The sequence below is a fragment of the Xylaria bambusicola genome, assembly GCF_022495145.1.
Source record: "Xylaria bambusicola strain CBS 139988 unplaced genomic scaffold F5B22scaffold_82, whole genome shotgun sequence".
In the NCBI taxonomy this organism is placed as follows: Eukaryota; Fungi; Ascomycota; class Sordariomycetes; order Xylariales; family Xylariaceae; genus Xylaria; species Xylaria bambusicola.
The window spans coordinates 1-25,327 of NW_025953635.1; the positions used below are offsets into that span (position 1 = coordinate 1).

Sequence of the window (25,327 nt, forward strand, 5' to 3'; positions counted from 1 at the left end):
CAGCATATTCCACCCGTCACACTTGCAGAAAGGGGTACTACGCCAGTAACCCTTGCAGTAACCCTTACGAATAACCCCCCCCGGCCTGCTAGGTATGTACCTACCTACTTGCCTACCTAATATTATGTTAACTGATGTAGATTAAAGGTATGATCTTATTGCTGAGGCGCTGTGTACAGAGTACATGTAAGTACATATGTAGCGGGTGGTCTCTGCGGCGGAGTGGGGCGCGGCACCTGTAGTTCCTGTTCGGCCTCTGGCAGAATCTGGCTGGCTCTGGCTGGCTCTGGCTGGCGTGGGCTGGCAGCTTCCGTCGCCGGCACAGTGGCACCCCACCCTTCTGCGCGCCTTGGGGTTTTCATGCAATCAGGCGCTGTGACTCATGTCTCGCTTGTCCTCGACAGCAGTCTTTTCCCTTCCACAATCAATGTTGGTCTTGGGGCGCTATTCGAGACCGATATTGCCAGTGAGAAGACTACGCCTACATCACCGCTTGAGAATGGCCGCCGCACCGGCATCAACCTCCGCCTCCGCCCCTGCCCCGGCACCGCAGAAGCCCGGCAAGGGCGCCGCTGCCAAAGCCCCGCCATCCTCGTCCACCCTCGATCCCTTCTCCGACCCCACGACCCCTGGTGAGAAGAAGGTCCTGCAATCCTTCGAACACGCCCACTTCAGCGCCTACAGTCCCAGCGCCGTCGAGTCGTCATGGTACCAGTGGTGGGAGAAGTCTGGCTTCTTCAAGCCCCAGTCTCAGCCGAACGCTGCCCCCGCCGACTCGTCTAACTCCTTCGTCATACCCTTGCCCCCTCCGAACGTCACCGGTGATCTGCACTGCGGCCATGCCCTTGCCAACACAATACAGGACACTCTGGTCCGGTGGAATCGAATGCGTGGCGTTCCCACTCTATGGGTTCCCGGCTGTGACCATGCCGGTATCAGTACACAGTCTGTCGTCGAGAAGATGCTCTGGAAAAAGGAGAAGAAGACCCGTATCGAGCTTGGCCGCGAAGCCTTTACCAAGCTGGTGTGGGACTGGAAAGATGCATACCATCAGCGTATCAACAACGCCCAGCGACTGATGGGCGGCTCCATGGACTGGTCACGCGAAGCCTTTACCATGGATGAGAACTGCACTCGTGCTACCATGCAGGCTTTCTGCACTCTACATGATGAAGGTCTTATTTATCGATCGGATCGTCTAGTCAACTGGTGTACGAACCTACAAACCGCCCTGAGCTCGCTCGAGGTCGACAACAAGGAGATTCCTGGCCGTACCCTGCTCGACGTGCCAGGCTATGAAAGAAAGGTTGCCTTCGGCGAGATGACCTATTTCAAATATCCCATCGATGGCACCGATCTCTTCGTTGAAGTTGCCACGACTAGACCTGAAACCATGCTAGGTGATACTGGTATTGCTGTTCATCCCGACGATAAACGTTATTCTCATCTTGTCGGCAAATATGCGCGCCATCCCTTCACCGACCGCCTCCTCAAAATCGTTGCGGACGAATATGTCGACCCAGAACTTGGAACTGGTGCCGTAAAACTTACCCCTGCGCATGATTACAATGATTACCAGCTGGGAAAACGCCATGGGTTGGACTTCATCAACATCTTGAATGGGGACGGTACAATGAATGAAAACGTTGGTCCCACTTTCCAGGGCCAAAAAAGATTCGATGTCCGGTATCAAATCGTTGAAGAATTAACTAAGCTAGGCCTCTTTGTGAAGAAAGAGTCGCACGCAATGACGATACCATTGTGTGAAAAGACTCGCGATGTCATAGAGCCTCTAATGAAAAAACAGTGGTGGGTTAAGATGGCGGATATGGCAGCCGAAGGCTTGAAGGTAGTAGAAGAGGGGAAGATCAAAATATTGCCTGAAAGTGCTGAGAAATCATATAAGCGATGGCTTTCGGGCATTAATGATTGGTGTATCTCGCGCCAGCTTTGGTGGGGTCATCGAATTCCTGCGTATCGTGTTGTACTTGAAGGCCAAGACGCATCCGTCGAGGATGATGAGGCTCACTGGATCGTGGGACGAACACCAGACGAGGCCCAAGCCAAAGCGGCATCTGCATTTCCCGGGAAGCAATTCACTCTGGAGCAAGATCCTGACTGTCTCGACACCTGGGTTAGTTCAGGACTATGGCCAATGGCTATTCTTGGATGGCCGGCAAAAACTCCTGATCTCGAACAATTTTTCCCCAATAGCTTGCTCGAGACGGGCTGGGATATTTGTAAGTTTTATCACTTGCGAAAAGATCACTATAAAAAGATCAATATTCTTGTTGTTACAAACCTGGCCAAGTTCTCTGGATAATAGCAGACTAACTGGTGGTACAGTGTTCTTTTGGGTTGCACGTATGATCATGCTGAGTTTGAAGCTCACGGGTGAGGTACCTTTCAGAGAGGTCTACTGCCACAGCTTGGTCCGCGATATCGAAGGCAGAAAGATGAGCAAGTCGCTCGGTAATGTCATCGATCCTCTAGATATCATCAATGGAATTGATCTCAATGCTCTCCATGCGAAACTCCTCGTCGGGAATCTCAAGGAGACTGAGATTGCCAGAGCCACCAAATACCAAAAGACGGCCTTCCCCGGTGGGATTCCCGAATGTGGTGCCGACGCTTTGAGATTTACTCTTCTCTCATATACTACTGGCGGCGGTGATATTAACTTCGATATCAAGGTTATGGCAGCTTACCGACGCTTCTGTAATAAGATATGGCAGGCAAGCAAATACGTTATGGGTCGCCTACCCGAAAACTTCAAGCCTGTTGCCAATCTTGATGTTGTCAGCCTTTCAACACCAGAAAAGTGGATTCTCCATTGCATGAACTCCGCTGTTAGAGACCTCAATGCGGCTTTAGCAGCCAGAGAATTCTCAAAGTCAACTCAAATTGCTCACAAATTCTTCTACGATGAGTTGTGCGACGTCTTCATCGAGCACAGTAAGAGTCTGTTGACCTCAGGGACCGCGAGTGAGCAGGACAGCGTGCAGCAAACTCTCCATCGGGCCTTAGATGTCGCGCTCAGACTTCTTCACCCGTTCATGCCTTTTATTACTGAAGAACTTTGGCAACGTCTGCCGCGGGCACCATATGAGAACGCAGCCTCTGTACCAGAGTCTATCATGGTGGCGCCGTTCCCAACATCCGATGACAGCCTTTACTTTCCTGCCGAAGCTGAGTCCTACGAGCTCAGTTTGCAATGCACACGGGCCATACGATCACTAGCTGCTGAGTATAACGTCAAGACTGGTGGTGTTGCCTTTGTGAAAGCTGTCGATGCCACCTCAAATGCTAGCATCGCACCTCAGATGACTTCTATCAAGACACTCTGCGGCAAAGTCCTCTCTGACCTATCGCTTCTTGGTCCCGAAGATGCTGTGCCTACCGGCTGTGCCGTGTTCGTTCTGACGAACAGTATCCATCTCTTCCTCCAAGTTGCCGACGCCATCTCGGATGTAGATGCTGCCATCAAAAAGGTACAGGTCAAACTGCAGAAGAAACAGGTTGTCGTCAAGAAACAGAAGGAGTTGATTGCCCGTGACGGGTTTGACAAGAGCAGCGAGGTTGTTCAGACCGCTGAAAAATCTAAGCTGGAGGAGGCAAATACTGCCGTCAATAACTACGAGAGGACGATCGAGGAATTCGAGAAATTGAAGCTGAAGGCTTGATTTAGATAGACCGCGAGTTCTATTCTTCTTAATCTCCTGTAATCTGGGAGAGTCTAGAGTTTAGAGTTTCTCAATTGGCTCGAGTTGATAAAATAAAAAAGCAGGCTTCTTACATGAATTATCGCGTTCCATATTGTTGTCTTTGTAAACCTAATTGCCGATGCCGAACCTGACAAAATACTTGCCCACTTTCCTAGCGTCGGCAGTCATTCCAGAACAATACGAGAAACAAGAGTAAGCAACAACTTCACTACAGAATCACAGAATCACAGTAGTAGTATATTGTAAAGCATTTGTGATAAGTTCTACATATGTCGTAAAACTTGTAACGTATTTCGGACTCTAAAGGACAAAGATTTCATAAGCTGCAATCCGCGTATTATTTATTATACAAGGGGAGTCTTCCTGCCGGCTGCCATGACAACAGCTTTTTCTCCTTAACACTTCTTATGACACCTGTTTCTCATCTAGAATTCCTTTCGCCATCCCCGAGTGCCAATACCAGTCAAAAACGCCGCGCATGAACGCACCTCCAGACGCCATTGCATCCTACACATACAAGTGATGCCATGACAAGGATAATAACCGCCGAAAAGAGGAAGGAAATAAAAATAGAAAGTAATTAGAGACTATAGATATGGCATCCAGAGAGCATCGCACTGAGCCAAATTCATCGGGTTCACGGCTCTAGCTATGAGGTCGATGACTGTCTGATTAGCTGGAAGACTTCCAACGGGAGGCTGCGCCAAGCTGAGCGCACGTTTGACAACCATATCACAATTGGTCTGGACAGTCTCGCGCAACTGGGTTTCATTGAGGTGGATGGCACGATGGCTGCTGGTAAACCAAAAGATGACCTCATCCCGCACAAGCAGCGTCAACGCATGTTCGAGTTCAAACTCTGGCTCAGTGAGACAACGAGCAATCGCCATGATCGAGCAGCTGAAGATGCCTTCAGTAGCCAACGGACCCATCAGGGTTTGAAGGTTAGGAGAGAGACGGAACGGGACAGGTTCAGGGTTGTGGAAGAAAGGTTTGCCGACCGCCATGCACGACATGAGCTCGGAGCCCCAGATCTTCCCGGAGCCCCGTGCAATGTTCATTTTGGACGGATAGCGTATCGTCATGTAAAGGATGTACGTCATGAAAGTGAGTGCGGATAACTGATACGAGAATCGCCGGCGGAACAGCCAAAAGTCTGAGTACTCTGGGTAGATGGACTGGAAATACTCTAGCGCGACGGTGTGAGGCACCCACTTCTCTTGAATTGCAGTGAAAACTTCAAGACGAGCTGTCGTGGATTGATCAGGCTGCTTCTGAACATAAGGGTTAACTAGTGAACGTGGGGGTGGTTATGAAGGGAAACTTACAGATCCCTTAGGCTCATTGAGCCCCCTCAACTTTTCCATCGTAAACATTACCGGTTCGTCTTTCAGCATGCCATTACGGCGGCAATGGTCTTCATAGACACCTTGCAAAGTGATGTATGAAGTGTCTTCTTGCACAATCCTGATATGAGGCGCTAGTGGAATCATTAGGGGGACCGTGAATTGCAGGTCACGCCGACGACTCTCCTTTTTCTTAGCTAGAGTTTGGTTCAAGTGTCGGAAGAGCTGCAGTATTCTTTCTTCACGGCGGCAGTGCCGAGCAGCAGGATGCTGTATAGCGAAAGGATGTATACTTCCATCATGACCACGGATTTTCAGTCGACGATGGGACCCGCCTATGACCCTTACAAGGTCTACATTGGGTAGAAATCGATCGATGCGGATGAAGTCTTGATTCTTGTCCTTATGCTGTAAGTACTGTCCTGGAACTTCGACATCATCAAATTTGAGATAGCGGAATTCACTGAGGTGTCGGGAGAAGGTCTCCAAGTAAGTAGTTGGATTCCTGAGATCGAGCTTCGCCTCAAACTTATCACGCCATTTTCGCAGTTTATGGATGTACTCATACATTGTGGGTTTGACTGTCACGAAATCTGCTTCAAATGACTTCTTGATGTGGGCTGGGAGAATCGTCTCGGCAAATCGTGTGATATTAGTTTCCGTCGCAGATGGCAGTTTGACATCTTTCGCGTAGGAAGCGGGCATACGGCTAACATAAGCCAGACCATCATTGAGAAGGGCGACTATGAGTCGGTATGCGTCCTCATCGGGCGGACATTTGAAATACTTTTGTATCTGATCAACCATAGTTTCCATTGAGAGGGCGAGAAGTGGGAAGGCTGTCTTAAGAACTGACATAATCTCCTCAGTTAGCTCCCAAGGCGGCTTCTTTTGACCAGCCCCATCTTTGGCCTGTTGTGCTTGCTGGTCGCCAGTAGGCGCTGGCGGCGCACTGTTATTGCTAGGTGCATTGGCTTCAGCCTGCTCTGTCTTGGGCTGCACACTACCATCACCACCTGATGTTTGTGGCCGGGATGATGATTCTGATTTGGGTTGAGGAACTTCCTGTTTGGTCTGGGATGGGGAGCTGCCAGGCTTTTTATTCGCCGCCGCCGATTGAGCGCGTTGCCGCGCTTTCTCCTTGGCCTCCTGGCTTTTCTTGATCATTATCATATCTTCCCGGTTGGTCCGCAGTTGGAAGTACAGAGACTGAGGGTAGGCTTTGGCGATCTTCAACAGTATCCCGTGGACTTTTGGTGACTCCTTGTGGCCTAGGCCGGTCAATAACTGTGGAATGAAAGTAATCCAATACCAGACGGGCGTTTCTCCCTTATGATCGTCAAAACCCGACGCTATTGTGCCATTAGAATCGTCCAAGCTCAGCAGCCACATAATACGTGCGATTAGCTTCCTAGCTTTGCTGCTTTTGTAACTGCCAATAGCCTGAAGATACGAGCACACAGCTTGCCGGGCAGAAACAGTGTCTGAGGGATCTGCCTTAAACTTCCGATCGTTGAAGTAGCCCCATTCAGCCCAAGCCTTGGCTTTGCTAATGTCGTAATACAATGCAGTCCCATATGCGCCATCAGCGTCAGTGTGTTGCCCAAGCTTCTCGAGAAACATGCCCTTGAGAGTATAGAATTCAGCCTTCTGCTGGTTATTGAAGTAATTCAAGTTGGTGTTATTGATCACATCAAGACCGCTTGAGAGCTCGTCGGGGTTTTCATAATGACACCTCGCCTGTTCCCGCAGCTTGAGGAATGCTTCTTGAATTTCAATATTAGGAAGAGTATAAATGCGACTGAGCTGGTTTATACAGACTTCAGCAAGGTTGTGTTTTCGAGCAACATGCGCAAACCTATTGATTATCCACGCTGTCTCGTGGTAGCCGCGGTATGCGAACGAGGCTCCGTTGGCATTCTGACCCTGCGCGGGCAATAACTGTAGATAAGTGTTGTTGATTAGGCCAAAAATGTGCTGCCGCCAAGTGACCAGATCCTGCCAGTCAGTAATGTCATCCCAAGTGTTCGGCAGACGGTCCCGCCAGGCCCCCAGCAGAAGTTTTAGTTCACCAGACTTTACGTCAAGATTGCTCTGGTTGGTATTTGCGAGACTTTGACAGATGAGACTAGCATCGTGAAGTTCCACGAGCTGCTGGAAATTATGTAACATCGGAATATGTGCAGCGGTTAGGCGCTTGGGAAGTTGATGCCACTTCCGAATTGCTAGCTGAATCGCTTCGTCACAGACACGATTGAAGTCTTGGCCTGTCTCTTGCTTGTTGTGGAACTTGAGCAGAGACATGAAACCTTGGAAGAATGTCCGACGAGAGGTGGGGGCGTCCATAACGCCTTTGATAAGCATATCCAAGCTTTCACGGTGTTCCTGGTTTTGCCACATCTCAATGTTTCTCCAAGCACATTCGAGGAGAAGATCTTGCAAATTTTCATGCTTGGCAAAGTCCTGCAAAATCTCCCATTGTTGGAGTTTTTGTGCACACAAGACCCAGTGATCCTCCCAGAGCATATATTCGCCTTGCGAAAATGGGATCACACCTGTGCGAGCTTTGATTTGGGCGGCTTCATACATTTTCTGAGCCTTGTCCCACATTCCGTTCTGTTCATAAGACAATGCGGCATTGGTCTCTACGAATTGGCATCGTCTGCGCCATGTCCCGTAGAACAAGTCATCTTCTTTGAGATTAGAGTACAACTCAACAAGAGCATCAAGGGTGCTTTCCCTGACAGTAGTAGAGTCGATCTCCGGCTTGATGGCCGACTTTTCCAGCTGAACCATGGCGGTATACCAAGCATCATAGGTTTTGGCTCCAAATTTGAGAATGTGCGGAGGGATTTTGCATTCCGGCCATGATTTGGCCGCACCCGTCAACAGGGTCTGAACAACATTTGGACGCCTGTCCATCTGACGAGAATGATAGTCTTTAGAAATCAATACGACTAGGCCTTTCTCGATATCGCTCTTGTCCTCACGCACAGTGGTAGCCCAGAACATTGGGAACAAGGCAACCCACAATTCATGGCCCAAATTGCTATCAACATGCTGGAGCTGTGAGATTGGTTCTATAATATCTCGTAATTTGACTTCACCAAGCTCGGAAACAAATCTTCGATGGTTGGCCATGAATGTTTCATACTTATCATCCATCATGGTTCGGGGCTCACGAGTATCTTTAGCATAAATACCAAACACCAGCGAAGCGGGCAGTGTTCGGAAATCCTCGTGGTGGAGCTGAATATTGGCATTCATCTCGACGGCTCCAAGAAGGAGCTGATTCGCTTGGGCTAGCCAGAAAGAGTCTGCCAAGGTGTCCCAGTTTTGTGAAGTGATCACATATGATAGACGAGCTGTTGCAGTTTTTGATAGACTTTTATCGAAAATAGACATAAATCGATTGCGCATCTCAACATCTTGGGCACGTGTTCCTATCAGGAATGCATGCTCCATGCGCACTGTAAGCTCCGTCCGCGCGACTTTAGGGTCCTCGTAGATCCTGATCACTAGGTCAAGGAATTTAGCTAACATGGCGGGATCACTTCGGTGTTCGAATGAGAGCATCTTATGAAGTACGGCCGTTTTCTCTTTCAGTGTAGGCCAGGTGCCCTCAGCTCGGAATACCCATCCTTCAACCATTTCGAGAATCTTTTCGCAGAGGGCGTTGTCTTGTGACTTTTCGACGAGTGTGGCTAAAACACTGAGGAACGGCCTGCGATTATCAGCTAGGCTTTCCATACGCATCGCCGTGACCTCAATTGCCCTGATCATGAGATCCGTTTGGACCTTGAGTTCGTAAGAAGTCAGCTCTCCATTCTGCGAGCTGTGCTCTTGAGACCGAATTGCATTCGGGGGTGTCTGGTGTGATGAGACAGAAGTCCAATGCTGGACATGGTCTCTAGCGAGTTTTGTCTGTAAGGCTTTCATTAATGCCGGTATATGCTGGTCAATCATAGTTGGTTTACGACGCCCTAATGACCATAGGATATTCACGCCGGCACCATACTGAGAATTGGCCATCGTTTCCGTCGCAAAAGCAGACAAGAAGGTGATGATTTCAGATGTAGGTGCCTCGGATTCGCCTTCCGCATCAGCGTCTTCCATGGGAACATCCTCCGGTACAGCATCTAATATTCGCTGTACTATAGACTTGATATCGCGTCCACCATCATATTCTTTGTCAGCGAAATGCAGACAGTCCTGAATTTCAGGATTCTCCGACTTTAAGCATTTCTCAAGAACTTTCTGAATGGAGGGCATACTTCTCAAAATCCATTCGTCTGTCTTGGAACAGAGAATAATGCGTACCACTTGCAACGTGTTTATAATATTCGTGATAAACTTCTCATCATAGTTGTCCTTATCATTAGGATCGGCATTCAGAATCTTGGCTGTCCTTTCACTTGCCAAAACCACCTCCGTGATGGTAGGGAATAAATCAACGTCCAGCTCTCCCCAACACTGAGGTTGAAGTAGGTTGTAGAGCAGCGACATAGCCTTCATACAAAGTTCTGTAGACTGTGAAGATAGAATATATCCGGGCGCGGCAAGATCTCTCGGCTTTGCAGAAGGAAGCTTATACCTCTCATTCAGTTGAGCAATGAACTCAATCAGATATTTGATCATTTTGAGCCGAAAGCCTTCCGGAATTTGAAACTCAGCTCTCTCCACAGGAGCAGTTTGTCGAGCTGTCGGAGGGGACGATATGGACAAATCGCTATCCAATTTTCGTTTCTTGGAGTTTGGGGATTCTGAAAAGGCTCTGGGGACTGCGTCAGATTTTCCTCCAATTCGTTTTTGTTCCCATTCCCAGATCAGCCACATCATATTTAAAGCAAGCTTTTTGCTCTCGTTGGAAGACGATTGTAGTGAAGAAACCTTTCGAAGTGAGGTGATTATCAGAAGAGCAAATTTGTCTCTAGACTCGTAGAAAAGATCTGGATGTCTGACGAGAAAGTGAAAGATGTTGGTCATTTGCTGAGCATTCTGACCTTCTTCAGCCAGGATGCGTCGCGGCGCCATGGCCCATACGGCATTGCGATCTCCAGGAACTGAGTTGCATCGTTTGGGAAGTACAGGGGCCATGAGCTCTAGCGCTTGAGTAACGAGAGCACGGCCTTCATTCTGATTCGTTCTCAGCAAAGAGTAGTAGACTTGGGTCACTATTTTAGGCGGAGTCTCATAGTGTGCAATGAAATATCCTATGACCACATAGGCGGCATGCTTGTTTATGACGTCGTCCAGCCGAATATATGTCCAGCCGAATTTTATAATATCCTTCCTGGCGTCCTGGAGTATGGCGTAATGGTATTTGACGAGCATGGCTGATAACTGTAAGACTTCCATCCTTGTATGGTCGATTCCTGGTAGGGCAAGATCCTCTTGAGGGTCTCCGAGGTTGACTTTCCAGATTTTCATGTTAATAGACTCTATTATCGATCTATCCATGAGCCTCTGAGGGCGAGGCGGGCTCGAAGGATTCCAATTTCGCATGACATCCATAGCCACGATTGGATTCACAATGTTGCGGAGGAGAAAACATTTTGTCTTCTGACTTACATTCTTGCCCGCATATATGTCGAGACAGCGCATAATGATTGACTTCCAGAATTCAATTGAATCACTGCATATTACATGGTTGTAAAGATATGCAGAGACGGACGGAGCCGCCCGTAACTCTTCTGCAGTGATGGACTCGATCAAACTGAACAGAGGATCGAGGTCTCTAGGCCTCAACGATAGTGCCTTCGTGAAGATATTCATCAACTGTTCCGAAGCTTGGTCAGCGGGTAAACGAAGACTTGGAGGGAGATCGTTTGCGCAAAGGTGACGCTCCAGGTCTTTCCCGATCAGCTTCAAAAGGTTGATTGTATCTTTTTGCTCCATCCAGCCTTGCGTGTCTTCGAATTGACTCAGTGAGTTGAGAATATTGATTGTATTAATGGCTGCCACATATTTACTATCCCTAGGGCCATTCCATATCTGATTACAAGCAGATATCAGAGGCTCGAGATTAGCAGTAGCATGATCGCGAAGTGGCTTGCTATCCGGGTGCGACAGTACTTGGGCAAGGAATCGGCCGTACTTGAAATCCTCTATCTTCCCACTTAGAAAGTCCCAGACTTCAGTGGGATAGCGGTTCAGAAACTTGTACAATGGAGGGCGAAAAGGGCTGTGGTGAGTGCGTCGTAGCTTTTCTTCCAGCTCAAGACACGTGTCAATGAGTCGCTCCTTGAACTGCTCAGCGGCCGGGGGTAATAAGTGAAAGATATTGAAAACTGCAGCAATGACCTTCATCGGGGTGTTCTGCTCGAAGAAAGTGAACGAGATCTGCTGCAGAAAATTGGGTTCTGCAAGGACCTTGATATGCTCCAACAGCCTGGCGCCGATTTCTACTTTGAAATATGTCGTCAACAACCGTAAGAGCCTTGCCAGGTTGTCTAATCCATGAGTACTTAGTCTTTTCGGATCTTGTAAGTTAGCCAAGACAGGCCGAAGACCTTGTTGAAGTAGATCTTTAGGCAGTTTATTAGTCTGTAATAGAACCGCTTTGATAGCATCATTAGCAGCTTCAATGGTGGGTTTCGACTCTGAGTAAAGACATTTGAAAAACACCGATACTACTCTCGTCCTAGTGGGATTGTTCTGGCCTTTCTGGAAGTCCTCAAACCCCATTGCCTTGCTCAGAATCTTGATACAAGCTACCCGGAGGTTTACAATTGATTCATGTGTCCGGAACTCAGCCGGCTTACCAGCCAAAGACTCATCATTAGCATCAGCAAGTGCTAGGGATTCCATCAATAAGCGGTTAAGATGTTCGTCAAAGGACACGAAATTGCTCTTGAGACTCATATAGTATGCAATAGCATCGATATAGCCTATCTGAGTCGCAAAGGGCAAGGCTCGCAGTGGTTTAGCATATATTGGCGACAATAGGCGATCCTTATGGGGCTCTACCAACTCCCAAATTTCCGACTTGGTCGCAGATGCGATAATTTCAAGCGAGCTCCGAGCTGTGCCTCGAACATGCTTATTCATGTGCGAGAGCTCGTCATTGAAGAACATGCAAAGCTGTGCTAATCGGATTGTTCGAGGTGCAGGCTGAGAAGGTTGAGGGGGTTGAGGTGGTTGAGCAGGCAATGCGTCTTCCTTTTTAGCGTTCTTGGTGATTCGACGTAGGAGAACTTCGAGGGTGACTTGCGCGGAACTTCGGGTTTTCTCTGGTAAATCCTGCGGCATATCTTTAATGACGTACATGAGTGCCCTGATAAGCTCCAAATGCTTCGCCAAAAGCCAGGACTCCCCGAGTTCGACTTGGTCTAAAAGATATTTGATACCAAGTGTACCGCCGGCCTTGGTATACCACTCTTCTTCAAAACACGCATGGCAGAAGGTTTTGCTGAGGTGATAGAAAAAGGGCAAACGTCCAATATGGTTTTGGCTTCCAATGATCGTCACAGTGGAGTCATAGACTGCCCGTATAGCTCGAAATGCGGCGTCTCGAACCTCTGGAAGTTCAGAAGCTAGTGATTCGACAATAGCGTCTGCGAGAACGCGAGCATCAATGAAAAGAGGGCCCTCGCCAGCTTCGGGATTGAATGGACTGTGATCTTTCTTGAAATCGATCAGAGCACGACCAATTTCCAGAATTGTAAAATGCCGACAGATATTCATCAAAAATACATCTGCCTCTTCGCGGAATTCGGGAAGGGATTCAGCAAACATAATGGCTTTGATGAGTCGTTTCATTATGATATCTTCCTCATTTTTCTTCACAACAGAACGATCCTTGATCGACGTCTCGAAGATAGCAAAATCAGCGGTTGGTGGCGTTTTAGCATAAAGGTCTTGCATCTGAAGACGGACAAGCCGTGGGAGGTCTTCAGGTAGATGGTCTACGCCAATACGCAACTTGATCTGAGCCTTGATAAGTTGAAGTGCTTGCTTCTTGTAAAAACCATCCTGTTTCACAGTGTTCAATTTGGATGGCTTCGGCATTTCCGTAAGCTTGTGAATCGCGAAATCGATGCCAAGTCCAGCTGAGAAAGCTCTGTCCTTTTTAGACCCAATGAGTCGCATGTCGAAGCTCGACGGATCGTCAGCATATCGCTGATAATTTACCGGAAGAGCCTCCGTCATGAATTTTCTATTTCGACCTCCCAGCTTGCCGAGGATCCTCATTGTTGTGTGGGCGTGAAAATGGCTGTACGGGTGCGGTTTCAAGTGTTCGAACAGCGCATTCATTAGATCTTCAATGACAGGTGCCATTATAGGGTCTAGATAGTCTGCCGTAAGGTTATCAACACATAGTTCTAGAGTTCGTAGCCCTTGACCAACTAAATCAGTTCCAGCCCTAAGAGCAACAACTAAGGGTCGCATTAAGAAGCTGAGGTGAGGCAGCAGGTTGCTTAAACGGGCAGGAACTGTAAGGCAGAGTTCAACATAGAGATCCCGCTCTGCCTGCTTGCGAGCAGCCATGAGCAAATTGTTAAGAACATCGAGCAGCATTTCGAGTAAAGGCAGGATCTGCTTGTAAAGATGCTCAAATTTTCCACCCCCAATACTTCTAAAAAGTGAGCGGAGTAGCAGAAAGTAATTCATGGGCTCTTCCGCCTTTGTTGACAACTCAATTGACTTCGTCACGATATCAACAACGTGGGGCAGAAGCACTTGCTCGTTCTGTGTAGCAAAGAGTGTAACCGCCATGAACGCTAGCTTGAAGAGGCGTAGCAAGATTGAGGATTTCTTGACATCCGCAGATCCCACATCATCGATTCTACCCATGAGGAATTTTAACAACATTCCGCAAAAACTTGGGGACGTTGCCTCACTGGCAAGGAAGAATTGAGGAATATGCAGGAGAGCTGTATGCTCAAAGATCATCTCATAAAGATGAGGTATCTCTTGTTGAAACACTTCGTGGAATGTCGCAGGGTCAATGCAGTGAAAAACGGTGGCGAATGTCTCTAGAAGGTCTTTCTCTTCTTTGCTAGACGATACCATATAGAAGTTAGCCATATACTCAACTGCAGAGGCATACTGGGTCTCTGCAGTTGGCTTCTCAATTTCGTAGTATCGAAAAACATAAGCGCCCTCGCGAAGAAGCTTGACAATAACCTTCACTTCCTCGGCAGTAAAGCCATATGAGACATCTTGCCAGTGCGCAGGGGCATTGTGCGAGTCAACTATTACAGAGGTATTGCAGGCTTTGAGCTGATAGAAGGTATTCTTAAGCCCATTCATCAAATTCTTGAATAAGAACTTATTATCTGCCACAGGGTCCGCATTTCTCTCACGGGGATTCGACGTCTTGATCGGCATTGCAGTAAAAATATCAATCTCATCCCACTCAGGGCGTTCGCCGTCTGCCAAGTACGTTTCAGGCGTAGGGTCCGCAGCCTGCTGTGCATAAAGCTTAGATAGCTTGACAGCATTTGGATACTGCCTGTTCATCGCAGCAAACTTATCTCCAATTGCGTTGAGAATCATCAAGAGATAATGTCGAGCATCAACTTTATTCGGAAGCTTAGCAATACATTCAGCCATGTTCAGTAAGAGCTTGGCACTCATAGTCTGGAAGCTTGTGCCTGGAAAATTGTCTTGCAAATTTTTAGTATACACTTCAACAGTCTTCCGTATATGGTCCGGTGTAAGCGAGTCGCGGACGTGGTGAATCAAGTCAGCTAACATGCTGTATGCCAACGGTCGCATGGTATCATATACAGTCAATCCATCGCCGATTAAAGTCTTTTCTTCAAGTAGCTCATCAATCTTTGGTAAGAATATCTTACGAAAGTTGAAGTTGATGATATGGCGAATTGCAACCAACAGCTCTTTACGCGCTGCGGATTTCTCTCTTGGGCAGTCCTTGAGCAAACGCACAACTATTTCCGGCAGTGTTGGTAAGAAATCCGCCAGCTGGCTGGAGTATTGGCGAAGTAAGTATGCCAAGAAACTCATTGTCTTGACTTGAGCTGTTATAAACTCGCCAAAAGCGGCGCGGTTCCTTATGCTCGGACTGACTCCAGTGAAAAAAGTTTTCCTCGCTTTGGCCTCGGCATGAGCCTGTTCCTGCGCTTTGGCTTGAAGACACAGTACTGATTTAATCAAGGGTACAAATGCCTTCACGTTTTGCTGAATGATGCTACGGTAAGTCTGGAAAACCGAGACGACAATGATCGGGCACTCTGATAAGACCTTGAAGGACTGCATTCCTTTCAACAAGGGACGGCTCTGCTGTTGTAAATCTTGCCCAAGTTCCGTCACGGACGCAACTGGAGACCCAGGCCGAGGCGACTGGAAGTTGGTCTGTGTGCTTCCCGGCGTCGAGGGTGGTCCTGTCGCGTTGATCGGGAGAGCGGTATTGTCTAGCTGTTCACGCACGACCTTTTCCATTTGCTCAAAAAGCTCTTGGATTAAGGTGAGGAATGGCTGGACTCTGTCGTGCAGAACTTTCGGCTGGTGCCGCATGACATCGGAGATGATCTTAACACATAGCGTAGCATTTTCCTCGTTGTCATTGCGCACCAGGATCATCAAGAGATCAACTACTTCCTTGGCGTATTGCTCAAAGGGCTCTGTGGGCGTCTGTTGGGTGGGCAGGCGATGAAGGATCTCGAGAATGCAATGTCGTAGTTTCTGGGTTAACATTAGTACGTGGTGGACCAGACACTGCAAAGGCCGACTTACCTGTTCCAACGATGTGTTCTGGAAAATGCAAGGTCCTCGTAGGATATTGATGATCAAGGGCATGATCCGAGACAGAAAATGGGAGTAGATAGGTCCATTGGTATAGTGATCGAGGCTGTCCCGCAGCGTACAGGCGGCTTCGTATTTGGATTTCGGTTCTTTAACAGCAAGAGATCATTAGCAGGCACGTTCGACGCCACTAAATGCGCGCACTGGATCGGCTTGCAGCTTTGTGGAGAGCTCGCTGGGCGAGAGACAGATACTCACCAGTTTCCTGAACAGTCAATTTCTTGACTATCTCCTCAAGCTGCACTGCCGACATGACGACGGCTCCTGCACTCGTGCAGCACTCCTCAGGGATATGTTCATGCCAGTTTCCAGGTAGCCCAGTTCATTGGCCGTTTCGGGTCTGTAACACGGTTGGGACAGCGACAGAGATAGAGGATCGGTGGTGGTGGTGGTGGTGATGTGGTGGTTGTGAAAGTTCGCGATGCGCAAAAGCGTAGATACTCGACGGGTTGGTTAGTGTACACTAGATGCGATGGTTACGATGCTAGCAAGACTTGGATGGCTCGGATGTAGACGTATGCAGGAGTCGCAGTAGAATTAGATGAAGAAGAAGAAGGATCTAGTTGAATGAAGAGGGTATCACGAAAAGAAGGAGAAGGCTGCGATCAAGGTCATGACAAAATGGTGGAAGACGCCTTGGTAGGTAGGCGTGTGTAGGCAGGTAACTGCTTGCTACTGCTATAAAATGCGATGGCCAAAAAGCTCAATTGTAAGTTGGAGACCCGAGACCTCAAGTCTTGGGGGGGTGCAGCTGCCAGTATGTACATATACAACGCTAGGCCTCACGTTTCACCGTTCCATACGGAGCGCTCATTGGCCACAGCCACGCTAGCGTGCTTGCTCCCTGTCCCGCACCCTGTCCCATTCACCGTCCGCAGGTACGTACCTCGTGAAACCTCGCCGCGATCTGGCTATCGATTGGCGACGCGTTGATAAGATAAACCCCAACGTGGCGCCGGGTTGACGTCGCCAAGGTTCAACCTGGAAGTGCTATTGTGTATGGCGGGGGAGCCTGCAATACATAGTATGCCAAAGACATTGGACATTGAGCTGAGAGCGGAGTGCCATTGGATACCTACCGTGGATACCTTATCTAAATGCTTCTCTGCATAGTGGCTTCTAAATAGATAATGATAGATAATGGATAATGTAGTGTCTCGCTCCTCAAAGAACTTGGAACGTATTAGGTAGAATTACATCAACACAATGCGTACCTCATAATAGTAGAGTTCGGTTTCCTCTCAAATTATATGTATAAGTACGCTTGCCCGACTGCAGTATATGATCGCATAAGCAAAGGCAAGCTCTACCGACGATTGCCACCCCTGTTCAGCGCTAGATGGTAGATCAAGAAGAAAACGAAATATAGGCAAATATACAAGCCTTGTAGCGGACATAGTCATCCTATCATGGGGAGCTCAACCGATAAAACACACGCCGCCTTCTTCTATGGTAAGCTTCACGGGCTAGATGACTTGGAACCTTGGCGAGGGCCACTGACTGATCTTCTCAGGCACACTCGTAAGAGAAGTCCCTATCACGTCTATCATGAGGGTTTCCGTTGATAAGCTCCCAGATGGCACCTGAGGTCTTCTTTACAGTGTGCTATAGGTCTTCCACGGTTGATATTGCCATATTGAAGAGCCTACATCAGTTCCAGCCAGCTATCCTTCATGGACACTGCCGCCGGTGGGTCCTTCGTAACTATAGTGTGCCCTCCCTCGAGCTACTGCTACACGCCTCGATTGCCCTATTGAGAGGCTGTATTCTGTTATGGTGGCTGGCTATCGCAGTACTGACCCTATTATGACAGTCGAGTCACATTTGCAGACTATCCAGGCGTGATACCAGACCCCGACCATGAAGTTCGAGGGATGTACGTAACTGGCCTAACCGATGCCAATATGTATCATCTAGACCTATTTGAGGGTTCTGAGTATGACCGGAAGACTGTCAAAGCACGGCTGTTGACCACAATCGGCGATGACAAGGGGAATGGGAATGTAGAAGGCGAAGAAGTCAAGTGCGAGATTTACATTTTCAACGACCCCGCCAGCTTAGAAGACCGCGAGTGGGATTTCGAAGAGTTCCGTACCCAAAAGATGAAGAAATGGACAAGGGAAGACTACGGTTTTGACGGCAGCGATCATTTCGCGCCGCAGACTGTCGACAGTGATGAAAAGACAGCAGCTATCTGTGAGTGAGGCTACCCGATATACATATATATCGCTTTCTTATTGTACATACCTGCCTAACATTGCTGAGTAGGAGACACCAAGTTAGATTATAGGATGGTTAGAGGGCCATGTACCCAGGACTTCACTGAGACCGCGCAACGAGGGGCTGTTTCTCATATCGATTTATTTAGTGTCTGTGATCCCGCAGAGATATATTCTTTGAAGAAGTGGTTATTCATGCCTTTGTAATTGGACGAGCCGGATAAATCAACAGAAGCTAGAAATGCTGTCTTATTCAAGAACCTAGCTAGTCTAAAATATCACCATGGGCTATTAACTCAAACCCTCGGAAAATTAGCTGAATCTAGGGCCTCAATACATCGCTGTGAGCGACTTGGACATAGCGATTCGGTCTAAGATGGTGCAGTCTACCAAGGATTCATGCATGGCTCTGCCTTGGATGAAGTAGTCATCTATCTCAAGCCATAGTCTGATATCCCTAGATGGCCAGACCGATAGAATAGCTTGAATTCTGGCTACGGCTAGGAAAGCCGCGGTGTCATGAAACCACAAGTGCTACTGATGTTTCTCCGGTCAATCCAGACCCAAGAATCCGCACAGCACATAGAGTGAGTGTCGCAACGGCCACCTTACCGGCTCATAGACATTATCAGATGGCATATGATTTGCATATGATTTTCATATGATCTTACCCATGTTTAAAAGCTACAGACCAACCGGATGACAATTCGCTGTGTGCGTCCGGCGCTCACACTGATGCCGCAATAATGCTGCGTTTCTGTTTCAATCATACATGAAACATCCATGATATTAGTGTCCTGAGTGTACGCGGACATAGAGTATATGACGAACACGATTGGAGCATATGTAATTGCACCGAAACAGCTGCTGTTAGCCTGCGGAATGTGACAGGAAGGAACATCATGTGAGGCGGGTCTCCGCCAGGCCGCCGATGAGTGGCCTATATGGAGGTACCACCCGGGATAATATAGTTGATTTCTTACACTTGATAATTCCACAGCTGAGAGCGTCGGTAAATGAGCAATAAGGCGCCTTCAGTCAAGTGCCAAAGTTATCGTGTTATCATGTTATCGTTACGGATTATGGGTTGATAACTAGGTGGGTAGGTGAGTGACTGAGGATGGCTAAGAGCGCTCACCGAGGCCAACTGTACGGAGATAGGTTAGGAAACGACTGGTTAGGTATGTAACAACTACGCCCTCCCAGCCGCCGTGGCTTGTAAATGGCCACGGTCAATTACCTGGTAGCAAACCGCATTCGCTTAGCTTATGAGTACGCTGCAAAAGCTTCAAGGTCCGTGAGGCGAGATGAATACATACATAGTAAGTAAGTAGTAGAATCATATTCTCTGGTGGATCCGAATATTCTGTTTCATCAGGTCATAGCCACGTAGGCGAATTCGCCACATGCATCGTCGTCAGCAAATTCTTTCATGACCGGTTCGAGTTGATTCTAGAATGTGTGTCATGATGTTAAGGAAACATGCTATGAGCCGTATACACGGTAGAGTCGAGTCAAACATGCTGCCGTCAACCGTTTAGACAATTCCATGACGAAAATTGTCAGTCATGAGCAGCACCAACAACTCGGGCAAGCAGCAAACGGGAATAAGGGATTTGACAAGAGATGAGGAGCGTGTGAGTGGCTACCACGGGCCATGGTGTCTACCTCATTTAATCGCGACTTGTCACGCACATGACTGCTACGACTCAAGATGCATGCTACAGTCTGCTACAGAGTCATGGCACGGGGTGGAAGGGCTAAAGTCTAAAAGCTGGGGAAACGCAGCAGCGAAATCCACACAGGAAACGGACGGGATCAGATGATTGATTGATTGATTGATTGATTGCGTGAACTAGGTAGGTGGGAAGAGAGTCAGTACATACTTACGAACATCGGATGGAGTTAAGGGTTAATAGGTCAATCCATCAGCTATCCTGGGATGAAGGATATGCCCTTGTTCGTATAAGCTTTCGGAGATCGGCCGACAAGCATTTTCGAGCTGTTCAGAGCTGTTCAAGTTCTCGTGTCTCCCGTGTCTCCCCCTGACTAAACTATAACCACCTACCTACCTAGGTACACATACTATAGGTAGTAACTGCAGGCATTGGTATTATCGATCAGTTATAATAGTACTATAGCATGTGAGTCCTTGTTCTACCTAGGTACTATGATTCACATGTGCTACATTAGGTAGTGCATGTACTAGGTATTCTATTATGTATGGTTATGTATGGTCTGTAATGACTAAGGCAGAAGAAGACGAAGGCTAGGGCAGCTACCTAGGGGAAGATCCAGGGACACTAACAGTTTGAAACGAAGGCTGTTTCATAATCAGCTGGGGTACATACTCATTAAGTACTTAGAGATGGGGAGCTGTGATTTGGTCGGTTGGCTTTCTCTCCACTGAAGTCGACGGTAAAAAGAGGGCAACCGACACATGTTAGTGCCAATAGAATGGTGATGCTAAGGGAAACTTTAGGTACCCACTTACCTATGTATTTTATTACCTACCTAGAGGGAGAAGCACTAGGTATGGGAAGTCTCACTGTCGACTGTCTCAACTTGTGTGTACTAAGGTACATATGTAGGTACTGTATGTTAGGGGCATTCACTTAGGTCATCTCAGCCATCTAGTGCGCTGTGCTGTCTGCTGTCTGCCCCGGCTGCCACGCTACACACAGGCGGGCTTGCACTAGGTAAGTACTTACTTAAGTAAACTCACCAAAGTTTTTTGCTCTGATGTCAGCTATACAGGGGGGCGAGAGGGGCAGATAGGGGGGTATGCAGCCACTAAAAGCGTCGATAGGCGGAGATCGCCAGCGCGAACTCCACGAGACGATGGACTGATCCCTGCTCTATCCAGCCTCTAGGCGCCGTGAGTGGTTGGAGTTTGCTGACACTAAGCGGCTCCCAAGAGACTTCGCTTCTGGCTTTTCGCCTATGAGCGCATGGCATTCTCCCGCAACTCAAGGGCGCTGCACCCTTCATAGGCTGTGAAGAGTCTGCACCCTAAACGTCCAACGGCCTCTCGACAGCCTCTCGACAGCCTCTGAACAGCCCAGGGCCCAACCCCTATTCTGCTCGTCTGAGGATCTGCCTAAGATTCTGATCTGACCAAGATGCGCAGGCCGTCAAGAGTTGACGAGATGGTAAAGGATACGCACGATCATCAGCCAGCTCTTGGCTCCCTAACCGCCATTTAGCGAGGCAGGGGCTGGCTTGGGTTTTGGTTGCATTTGATCTCTTCAGTATGTCTGCAGTTTGCAGACTCCTGATAGGGCACTGCACGAAACACAATGCAATGCAACCGACTTCGTGAAAGTCGCCGACCCTGACTTGCCATCACCGCCGCTCGGCAGATCTGTTCGTGACGATCTGTGAGCCCAGAATGTGCGAAGGGAATATTGCGTACGCGACCGCAATGTATTGTAGATTGAGGGCCGGGGTTCCTGGGTTTCGGGAGGCCTACCTATCGCACAGAGTCAAAAGCCACCCTGGTTTCCTAATCCGGAAATCTCCATGCCTTGGAGAGAAAAATATCCGATATATGTGACCTGATTACGTGCGAATTATAGACTGGGAGGTCGAATCGCATACGAGCCTTGGCTCGACCCGAGGCTTTCTTCTGCCATGTCTCTCCAATGGATCTAGCGCTGAGTAGTGTATGAGTCTTTTCTTTCCCCTTGGTTCTTTCTCTGTCTCTAGTGGGATGATGATAAGTCGGTGGTTGGAATATGGCACCGCACCACTTAGTAACAACCTCTGTTGGTGGGGTCTGAATGGTCTGAATTTTGAGTCTGAGTCGTTGTAAACTGGACAACTTTCTTAGGTAGGAATCAGATACATACAAGACAATGCGGTCTGGCCAGGGAACCACTCACACAATTCGTTTGCCCCCCTTGAATTTTTGTTTCTGTTCAGATTCCCTCGTCTCCGTCGGTTTCCTGTCGAGCCTGTCAGGGATCACCCAGACTAGGCGGACTAAAGTCAGTGGCCATAATGTGGAGGGTCCCTATCCGGCCACACGCCACACACATATTTCGAAAAGAAACGTTAGGTGAGCCTATCAATTCGTTCCCATGCGATTCTCCCCGGCTCTTGCCCCCGCCGGCCACGTCCCGCTCACGCCCGCCCATCAGCCACCGGGCCATCCATGAAACTACTCGCACCACAATGGCCCGGGGCTGAACGCGAATCGCTCTACCGTCCCCGCTAAGATGCTAAAATATGCTAAAATATGCTGAGATGTGTGTCTCCCTATGATCTGCATCCAGCTGCAAGGTCCCCTGTGGATCTTGTCTGTCACTGCTCCGGGAGGGCGCCATGTTCGACTACGTCCAATCATCGACGGGAAGAGTCTTGTTCCTGCAGCACTTAGTCGTGTTTGCTCCATTACCAGTCGACATGACTAGCTTCTGCCGGCTAGACCTGTGCAGACCTGTGCAGACGACCAGTGCTTTCCACCCGTCCAGTTCTCCTGCCCTTGGCTCTATATAAGACCTTGGGTCGCCCTCGCTTTCAGATTGTTTGTTTCCTCATCAACCCATACAGCAGTCTCAACGACAAGTCTTTGCGACAGTCCTTCATTTTCATAGGCTAGGCCTTGAATTTCTTTATCCAACTCGCCTGGAGCAACCTTCCTTTTTGAGTCGAGCTCAAGAAAACTTCCCGTGACAAACCTTCCTGTCCTCGCTTAGTACTTTGTTGCCTTGAAAAAACAACAAAGCCTTCGATAGGTTCGTGATCTTTTTGCTTGCTTTACTCTTCCCCTCATCTTCTTTGTTGTGCTGTCTTCGAAGGGCTTGTTCGAGTTACTACCGAGCCACCTGGGTCGATATAAGTCGAGCCCCTTCGGGACCTCTCAGCCGACTGCCGCCCTTTGTAAACTCCAGCAAAGAACAATTCGCCTCCCAGTATATAAGTGAGCGCCCAGCTGACAAAATCCAAAGTGAATCAGGATTCTTTGCCCGATTACTCTGCTACACAGCACACCAACTACTTCATTTCTTGACTAGAGATTCAAATCGTCTGGAACGAGTTATCTCAATCATTCAAAATGTTTTTCGCAAAGACTACCATTTCTGCCGCCATCTTGGCCGCCGTCAACGGTCACATGATCATGACGAGCCCCTCCCCCTTTGACCCTGAGAAACTGAACAACAGTCCTCTTGACGCCAGCGGATCAGATTTCCCCTGCAAGTTCAATGACGTCTACACCGCTACTGGTGGCACCGTCAACACCTACGAGCTTGGTTCTTCTCAGCAGCTTGCCTTCAAGGGCTCGGCTGTACATGGTGGTGGCTCTTGCCAGGTTGTCATGACCTATGACAACCCGCCTACCAAGGATTCCGTGTGGAAGGTCATCCACTCTATCGAGGGTGGTTGCCCTGCCAAGGGTGTGGCAGGAAATCTGCCCGAGAATCCTAATGGTGACGGCGCTGGCAAGTACACTTTCCAAGTGCCCTCCGATATTCCCGCTGGGAAGGGCTCGATCGGCTGGACCTGGTTCAACAGAATCGGAAACCGAGAGATGTACATGAACTGTGGGCCACTTGAACTTACTGGCTCGGGCGGCGACAAGGCCAACTTCGATGCCCTCCCCGACATGGTCGTCTTGAACATTGGCTCGCACCCTAAGACCCCCGAGGGTGTTGACTACAAGTTCATGAAGGCCGGTGCCTCGCCCGAGAACAACATTGGCCAGTACGGAGTTGCTACTTGCGACAACGATGGATGCAAGGAGGGCGACCAGGCCGGTTCGGACTCTGGCTCTGACACTCCTGCTTCATCTAGCCCCGCCGCTTCTCCTACCAGCACTCCCGCAGGCGGTAACGGTGGCGGTGTCTTCTTGACAACCGGCCCTGACACCCCCACTAGCACCCCCGTCGCCACAACGACTGCTGCTGCTGCTACCACGACGACCGCTGCTGCCTCTGCCTCTGCTACACCCACTGCTAACCCCGGCTCCGGCTCCGGCTCAAGCTCCGGCTCAGCTGGCTCAGCCTGCTCAACCGAGGGAATGTGGAACTGCATTGACGGATCAAAATACCAGCAGTGCGCCTCTGGCCAGTGGTCCGCAGTGATGCCCATGGCCGCTGGTACCAAGTGCACACCTGGCCAGAGCATGGATTTGGGTATGATCGCCGCCGGACGGCGTGTTCGTGCCTTCCGTGCTTAAGCTTTGAGTAAAAGCACTTCCCCACAGCCTTTCATGAAAATTAAAACTTTCTCGGGACGTTTAGAGAATTTCTTGTATCATATCTTTCAGTTTCACGGATTAGGGAGGGTTTGGTTGGGGCTTTAGCATTTTCGGCGTTGTTGTTGAGATACACATTTGACTGCTTATGAGACCCGAGCGCGAAACCCAATCTCGCTCTCGTATATTTCGCCACGTTCTTTTAGACAAAAAAAAAATCAATTTGTTGGATTCACATCCACCATAAAAAAAATCATACCTCTTTGCACATGTGACTTAATTCAATCAAGTAGGATTTCTGTCATTAACTGTTAATCGAACGTAACTTGTTTATTACGATGCACTACCAGTGCTGCCACGGATCATTAAGCTGCTAGCTTAGCATCAACTTAACAGAACGACATCCTATGTACCCTTTCAAGATTGCTCAGTCCAGTTATCCCTTTTAACTTTTTAGCCAAGCAATGTATATCCAACTCACTGTAAACTAGAAATCAAGGGGGAAAAGAAAACAGAAATGCTGTACTATGCAGGAGGGAGTAGTTAACCGATCGTCAAATCCCGATAAAGGAGCTCATAAGACCAAAAGGGTAGTTCCCATCGCAAATCTTCACAACGCCCTCCATCAATACTTGCCATCTGCCAACTCAATCCAGGAGTCAGCGTCACATTATGAAACGAGTGAGGTAGTACTCAACATGCATGCATGCATTTATTTGCTCTACAATGAAGTAGACGTATGTGTGTCCCCAAGCTCTATGACTAGTCGCTAAAAGTGGGTATATATAAATGAATATTGACGATTAAGATACACAGGAGCACTGCCGATAGATGTTTTGACCAATGTTTTTTTCATTCAATGCTGCCGTCCCACTTTCAAGCCTTTGAATCCCAACCGGCCGAAACCACCAGCCGGACAAACGGGAAACGCGATAATGCAATGCCGTTGGTTCATTAGTAGATTACATATGTAATTCATTAGGGTCAATGAAGGCGGGGGGGGGGGGGGGGCCCGCGCGCGGCCGCCCCCCGCCCCCCCCCCCCCCCCCCGGGGCCCCGCCCCCCCGC

General features: G+C 48.7%; 4 protein-coding genes across 4 annotated transcripts; 3 read left to right on the plus strand and 1 right to left on the minus strand.

Moving 5' to 3' along the window:
• The first annotated feature begins 369 nt into the window (after positions 1-369).
• On the plus strand, positions 370-3,801 carry F5B22DRAFT_629393 (tRNA synthetases class I-domain-containing protein). The gene is made up of 2 exons (XM_047976474.1): positions 370-2,240; positions 2,347-3,801. The coding sequence occupies exons 1-2, from the start codon at positions 383-385 to the stop codon at positions 3,681-3,683; spliced, it is 3,195 nt and encodes a 1,064-aa protein (XP_047825237.1). The 5' UTR covers positions 370-382; the 3' UTR covers positions 3,684-3,801.
• Positions 3,802-3,958: 157 nt separating this feature from the next.
• Positions 3,959-16,544, minus strand: F5B22DRAFT_552124 (FAT domain-containing protein). Its single transcript, XM_047972971.1, has 4 exons — positions 16,040-16,544; positions 15,773-15,930; positions 5,054-15,721; positions 3,959-4,999 (listed from the first exon to the last, which is right to left on the minus strand). The coding sequence occupies exons 1-4, from the start codon at positions 16,092-16,094 to the stop codon at positions 4,313-4,315; spliced, it is 11,568 nt and encodes a 3,855-aa protein (XP_047825238.1). The 5' UTR covers positions 16,095-16,544; the 3' UTR covers positions 3,959-4,312.
• A 706-nt stretch (positions 16,545-17,250) lies between these two features.
• Positions 17,251-18,045, plus strand: F5B22DRAFT_652133 (AIG2-like family-domain-containing protein; the record flags this gene model as incomplete). Its single annotated transcript, XM_047979562.1, has 4 exons — positions 17,251-17,293; positions 17,355-17,362; positions 17,418-17,530; positions 17,655-18,045. The coding sequence occupies 4 exons, from the start codon at positions 17,251-17,253 to the stop codon at positions 18,043-18,045; spliced, it is 555 nt and encodes a 184-aa protein (XP_047825239.1).
• Positions 18,046-22,681: 4,636 nt separating this feature from the next.
• F5B22DRAFT_552193 (uncharacterized protein) lies at positions 22,682-24,291 on the plus strand. Its single transcript, XM_047972972.1, has 2 exons — positions 22,682-22,799; positions 23,013-24,291. Exon 2 carries the CDS (start codon positions 23,120-23,122, stop codon positions 24,239-24,241), a length of 1,122 nt encoding a protein of 373 aa, XP_047825240.1. The 5' UTR covers positions 22,682-22,799; positions 23,013-23,119; the 3' UTR covers positions 24,242-24,291.
• Positions 24,292-25,327: the final 1,036 nt, after the last annotated feature.

What these genes read in the sequence shown, in the direction of transcription:
- F5B22DRAFT_629393 (XM_047976474.1), top strand. Translation starts at nt 383, where the DNA reads ATGTCTCGCTTGTCCTCGACAGCAGTCTTTTCCCTTCCACAATCAATG. An exon ending in CGAGACGGGCTGGGATATTT is followed by an intron (nt 2,241 to 2,346) that starts GTAAGTTTTATC and finishes CTGGTGGTACAG; the next exon opens with TGTTCTTTTGGGTTGCACGT.
- F5B22DRAFT_552124 (XM_047972971.1), bottom strand. Translation starts at nt 16,094, where the DNA reads ATGTCGGCAGTGCAGCTTGAGGAGATAGTCAAGAAATTGACTGTTCAG. An exon ending in ATTGACTGTTCAGGAAACTG is followed by an intron (nt 15,931 to 16,039) that starts GTGAGTATCTGT and finishes TTGCTGTTAAAG; the next exon opens with AACCGAAATCCAAATACGAA. An exon ending in TCAATGAGCCTAAGGGATCT is followed by an intron (nt 5,000 to 5,053) that starts GTAAGTTTCCCT and finishes CCTTATGTTCAG; the next exon opens with AAGCAGCCTGATCAATCCAC.
- F5B22DRAFT_552193 (XM_047972972.1), top strand. Translation starts at nt 23,120, where the DNA reads ATGTTTTTCGCAAAGACTACCATTTCTGCCGCCATCTTGGCCGCCGTC.